The sequence below is a fragment of the Coffea arabica genome, chromosome 10e, assembly GCF_036785885.1.
Source record: "Coffea arabica cultivar ET-39 chromosome 10e, Coffea Arabica ET-39 HiFi, whole genome shotgun sequence".
NCBI classification, from domain to species: Eukaryota; Viridiplantae; Streptophyta; class Magnoliopsida; order Gentianales; family Rubiaceae; genus Coffea; species Coffea arabica.
In genome coordinates this window covers 31,133,541-31,140,021 of record NC_092328.1, presented here as the reverse complement: position 1 = coordinate 31,140,021, position 6,481 = coordinate 31,133,541, and the positions used below count along the sequence as shown (strand labels likewise).

Here is a 6,481-nt window from a genome sequence, read left to right as displayed (position 1 = left end):
GTAGACATAAAACAAAAAGACCAAATCATCAACAAAGAGTTATGAGTCGACGACCACACCAACAAAAACCAAATCAACAACCAGCAACAAGGTAATTTCAGCATCTAAGTAGACAATATTCCAAGTGATTTCAGCAAAGATTCAAATCTCCACACAGTGGCATCCAGTCAATTCCTATGTCAATCAAGAAATCAACCTCCTTCAAACGCATTTGCCATCACCCTCGCATGGTTCCTTGGGAATTTTAAGCCGGCAAAGGATGACCGTCCTATCACCCCCAGCAGCACGATCAGACACACACGCTTGGAATTCCCGCACATCACCAGTATTGAAATCCTTGGCTACAAAGGTCAAATAGAGCTTGACGGCCCCAGATACAGTGTGAATGCAATTCAAAATCTTGCCTGCTCTAAAGCCAGTTTGATTTTTCTCGTTAAAGTGAATAATAGCGCAGTATTAACCCTGTTCTTAACACATCTGTAGAAATAGCCATCAGTCTTAAAGTCTTCAAGACAGTTAAAAAACTGATACAGAAGACAGAAAGGGACCAAAAGCTCCCTACTAGAAGAGATGAAAAAATGGAGAACGCCTCTTGGTGATGAGGGAGTAGACATTATTGATGATCAGAGTTTAGACAAGAGATTTGGGAAAAAGAATTTGTTACAAAACTGTTCGATGATATTCCCTTGGCACTACTGATCCTTTATACTAGTAGAGAGGCAGTGGAAGGAAAGTTAGTTATAACTAACTCCACTTGCCATTCCTTGCTATTTCTGGTGCCATGCATGTGATCAGCATGTAATCTTTCCATGCATGGCCTTACTATTTTTGTTAATTGGTTACATACCATCTAAACAGAAAAACAAATGCAGAAGAAGATAACAAAGTTACTAAAAATGCCCAAAATGCCCATGATCAATATTTGTGTGCGTAACAGATGCTCCCTCCAGAGAAAGTCCTTGTCCTCAAGGACTAAAGGTGGGGAACTTCTGTTTTAAGTCATGCAAGAACTCCCACGTTGCATCCTCTGGAAATGAATTACTCCATTGGACCAAAACCTGAGTTGCTGCCTGATTCCCTCTCTTCGCGATGCGCCTATCCAGAAGAGCAACTGGCTCGATCAGCAGTTGACCTTGATTGTTGATTGCAGCTAGTAAATGGGGTGTGACAGTCTGAGATCCTATCTTCTTTTTCAATAATGAGACATGGAAGGTTGGATGGATGCGTGCATGACCAGGGAGTTGCAATTTGTAGGCCACTTTCCCTACTCTTTCTATGACTGGAAAAGGTCCAAAATACCTTGGAGCAAGCTTCTGACAACTGGATGATTTGAGGGAGTGTTGTTTATATGGGTGTAATTTGACATAAACCATGTCCCCAACTGTGAATTCTTTGTCAGACCTACGGGCATCAGCAATTTGCTTCATGCGATGTTGAGCCTTCTGAAGGTTGTGCTTAAGGAGGTGCAGTACCTTTTCCCTTGTAGCCAAGCTTCTATCCACGGCCTCTACCACAGACGAACCAGGAAGATAAGGAACATGGAGAGGGGGTAGCTGTGAGAACCCAGATTTGCCCTAATATTTTCCTAGGGTTTTTTCCCCTTAAATTTCATGTTTTCTGCATTTTCTGGCCTAGGAATATTTTCTTGGTGGATTTTATGAGCAATTATAGTTTTTAGATACTTTTTCTAGTATTGGAGAATTTTTAGAAAATTAAGAATATATATTGGACGTGGGACCCACGAGTGCGAAAAGTTCGGGAAAATTCGGCCAATACGGTTAAGTTTCGGATACTGTGAAAAATTTATCGGGTGTTTAGAGATAAGTAGAGTGGGTGAAATGATTGATGTGAGAGGTAAAAGAAAAGATAGGATTGCATTTATGAGAGTGACAAGTGTCACATAGTTATTGGATTTGACTTAAGAAAGACTATTCACTATTTTGACTTTTGACCCAAGGAAGTAAATATCTCAAAAATTCACAAAAAATTACCATTTTCTTACCTTGTGTTGGCCGGCTCTCTCTCTTGCAAGAAGGAAGGAAATTCTTCAACTTTCTAGCTTCCATTTCACTCAATCTTCCACAACTAATCACCTAGAATAGATTCTACTCCATAAAAACCTTTCTTCTAGTGCTAGTAAGTAGTTTGGTGGAGTTTGTTTGAAGAGCTAAGGTGTCCAACATCTCTCTCTCTCTTAATTTCTTGGTAAGTGATGCTTGAACACCCTACTACACCTAATGATGTTTATGTTATGCTTAGAAGTAGTTTGGGTGATGGTATATGTGATTTATTTCTTGGTTTGAAGTGATTTGGTTGAGTTTTTTATTTTTTGAGGAATTTTCTGGTTTCATATGATCTTGATGGTGTGGTTGTTTTTGATGGTTGGTAATAAGGGGCTTTGACTCTAGTGGGTGTGAATTGTTGATAAATGCAATCAATTTTGGGTTTGGAATGAAATGTGAAAAGTTAGGGTTCATGAACCCCTAATCTGTCCGAAATTTTAGGTCATAGATAGAGGCCGAATTGGACTTTGCTCAAAACATGAAAGTTGTAGGTATTGATGAGTATGAAGTGCCTGCAAAATTTCAGGGCATTTGGAGTAGTATAGAGTGAGTTATGCCATTTTTACTGTTGCTTTTTTTGGTGAACAGAATGTCCGAACTGCGATAGTAATTGCCTGTTTTGACTGGAATTGGTTTGGATTTTGTTGTTGGTGTCTTCTGATGAAATGTAGCTTGATGTCTTATCTTTCATATTCCTTTGGAATCAATGCATTTGGACCTGTGTAGGCTGAGATAGACTGATTACAGTTTTGTGTGATTTGGGAACCTGCAATTACGGTTCTGGCTTGGTTTTCTGCATTTTTGACCTAGTTGTGCTAGGATTTGGACTGAGAGGCCTTCTTCATTGTCGTAGCCCTGTTTCATAGCTTCGAAACGGTGGGTCTTACACCCCCATCCGATAACCGTAGTGAATTTGACGCCATTACCGCATAATAAGGGCAAAACAGTTTTTCTATTCGGGGCCAAGGCTAGTGCTACTTCTAATTTCTGGTTTGCTTATGATGCTTGTTTATGTATATGAAACCCTATTGGGTTGTGATTAGTGTTGATTCATGACTCGTTATCGAGTCTTATGGGAATTGTTTACTTGTTCTAGGAGGAAACGGTGGTGCACGACGTTCGTTTAACGACGGTGCATGAAACATCATTTTATCGATTGGTGAGTATACTACTCACTTGGATTTATAATGTGGCTTTGCTCTATGTGATTGTGATGCCTTGAAGGCTTGTTTGACTATTGGAAATGATTAGGGTGAGGGTGTACTTAACCGCCCTCATTCCTTTTATTCTTGTGACCGATTGTTTACCGTTTTACTGTATTACTGTACTGCTATATGAATTCTTGGATTTCATTCATGGAAATTGTTTGGGTGTTGGTTGGACGAGTATCCAACCGCCCTACTGTACTGAGCTCGACCCCGTTGGCATTCAATTGAATCGAGCCAGCGAGGGTTTGGTCATGAAAATTGACTCGCCACGGGGACTGAAATGGGAATCTTGTGGTAATGAGACCCTTGGTTCCGGTGTACTCGATTATTACCAAAATGACTGAATGGTGTGCGGGCCCGGTTGGGGTATGATGGGTGGAAGGAATGGAAGTGAAGTGAAGTCTACGGTTTGGTACTTTTAACATTGACGGAGGGTCAATGAGGTTGGATCAAGAATGTAAGCGTGGAAATGGGCTCTTGAGAGCCGTCCGTATCCTTTTACCGAATTGTTTTGCTTCTTATTTGAATATTTGCAATGAACGATTATGCTTAAGTGATCTTGGTTGATTGTGTGATAGTTGCTCACTGAGCTTTAGCTCACACCATTCCATTTGTTTTCCTTACAGGAAAATAATCACTTTTGGAAGCTCATACTTGTTGGTTGCCAAATTGAGCCATGTATATGTCTATTTTGATAGCTCTTTGCATGAAACCCTAATGTATGTTGGGTTCATCTTTTGGATTGGCAAACCGAACCTTGTATGCCTATGATGAATAGTTTTTGACATGCCGATGTGGTTGTAAATGTTGAATGGCTATGTATTAAGGTTTGGTGGGATCTCGGATTCCACTATTCCAGGCATGAGTCATCGTTTTCATTTTTCTTATGATTTTGTTATTGTGGTTCTTGTGGCTTGTTCGAGCGCGCTTTTATTTTCCCGAAACGTTCTAGATCGCGTGTAACTGCCCGTAGTCCTGGCGAGAGTTGGGCAGGCAGTCCGCTAACCCCTTTGGTTCGCCTTAGGGGAAGGTGGGGCTGTCACAGTAGCTGCCCATAAACCACCTGAAAGGGAGTGATTTTTGTAGCTGAGTGGTAGTTCATGTTGTAGCAGAATTCAGCTAGGGGCAGCCAGGAATACCATGTACGAGGCTGTTCACTTGTCATGCATCGCAGATACCCTTCCAAGCACCTATTTACCACCTCAGTTTGCCCATCTGACTGAGGGTGGTAGGAACTAGAAAAGTGTAGCTGGACCTTCAAGAGCTTGAATAGCTCTGTCCAAAATTGGCTGAGAAAGATCGAATCCCTGTCGCTCACGATGGTCTGAGGGAGTCCATGCAACTTAAAAATGTGATCCATGAAGGACTGAGCAACCTCTATTGCGGTGTAGGGGTGAGAGAAGGCGCAGAAGTGTGCATATTTGCTTAAACGATCTACTACCACCATAATGACTTGCCTTCCTTGAGATTTTGGGAGGCCTTCAATGAAATCCATCGAGATGTCTATCCATACTTTTGTAGGTATTGGCAAAGGCTGTAAAAGACCTGGATAAGCTGCTAAATATGCCTTATGCCTTTGGCAGATATCACAAGCAGTAACGAAATTGTAAACATCCTCGTGCATGTGTTTCCAATAAAATGTCCCCTTTAGTTTATGGTATGTCACCAGAACTCCAGAGTGTCCTCCAAAGGAACTTGTGTGCCAAAATTTTATTATTTTGTCCCTGAGCATTCTGTCAGCCCCTACTACTAGTTTTCCCTTCCTTCTCAACACCTGGTTGTCCCCACTATAATGCTTGGCCCTGGAAGTGTCACTCGAGATCAGCTGCTGAATTGTTTCTTGTACCTTAGGATCTGATTGCCATAATTGCTGTATCTCGGATAGCAAATCAGTAGTAATACCATGGATTGCCCAAGAGGTGGCGGTTGCATGAGTTTTCCTGGATAAAGCATCAGCTGTGACATTTTCACTACCCTTCTTGAACTGCACCGCATAGTCATACCCCATCAATTTGGATAACCACTTCTGCTGGCTTGGTGTTGAAATTTTTTGCTCCATCAGATATTTGAGGCTCTGATGATCAGTTTTGATGATGAAATGTCCTCCTAACAGGTATGGTCTCCATTTCTGTACTGCATTCACAATGGCTAACATTTCCTTTTCATAAACTGACAGGCCCTGGTGCTTAGGTGGTAGAGCCTTGCTAAAAAATGCTAGTGGTTTCCCCCGTTGTAGCAAAATAGCCCCAGTGCCAGAGTTGGAAGCATCCGTTTCTACCACAAACTCCTGAGAGAAATCCGGTAAGGTTAGTACTGGAGGAGATGTCATAGCAGCCTTCAATTGATCAAATGCTGTAGTGGCTCCATCATGCCATGCAAAGGCATTCTTCTTGAGCAGATCCGTTAAGGGCCTTGCTATCATCCTATAGCCTTTAATAAACCTACGATAATAGCCTGTCAAACCCAAAAAACCCCTCAACTCCTTAATAGTAACAGGTGTAGGCCATTGCTGAATGCTCACAATTTTCTGAGGATCTGCGCTAACTCCCTCTGCCGAAGTCACATTGTGACAGCCCCACCTCCCCCTAAGGCGTACCAAAGGGTTCGGCGGACCGCCTGCCCAGCTCTCGCCGGGACTCAGTCGAATCTCAATTAAATCCGGAATGCAACCAAAGGAATAACATACAACAATCCAAAACTTAAGCGAAACTTATATACATTGCTATCTCAAAAGGAAGTACAACCATCAAATGTACAAAGGTTCTCAATTCACCATACAACCAGCCCGTGCCAAGCACTAGGGCGAGAACCATTACAAAACCAAAGAAACCAGTCTAGGTTAGACTCTACCGAGCTCTCGTCCTTGCTCGCCATCTCCTGTTAAGGAAAACAAAACTAAAGGAATGAGCTAAAAACTCAGTGAGGTTCTGAACACATAGGCAACAAGAAATTCAATGCATTCACTACATATAACCAATAATTCAAGATACAAATACAAAATAAAGCGATAAACATATTCATTAAAAGGATACGGGCTCACAGGGAGCCATATATTCGTTCGTTCGTTCGTTCTCCTGTCATTCCCCTTATTCCTCCGGTCAATTAAATAAAATGCATTTTTGGTAAATAAAACCCTCGTTCGTTCTTTCGTTTCGTTCACCCCCTCCTGGAAATTGGTCAGGCTCCACCAACCTACAAGGTAATACTCGA

General features: G+C 41.8%; 1 protein-coding gene across 1 annotated transcript; it reads right to left on the bottom strand.

Annotated features, from left to right (window-relative positions):
• Window positions 1–201: 201 nt before the first annotated feature.
• On the bottom strand, window positions 202–1,427 carry LOC140015194 (uncharacterized). Its single transcript, XM_072067102.1, has 3 exons — window positions 1,043–1,427; window positions 848–850; window positions 202–341 (listed from the first exon to the last, which is right to left on the bottom strand). Exons 1-3 carry the CDS (start codon window positions 1,425–1,427, stop codon window positions 202–204), a joined length of 528 nt encoding a protein of 175 aa, XP_071923203.1.
• Window positions 1,428–6,481: the final 5,054 nt, after the last annotated feature.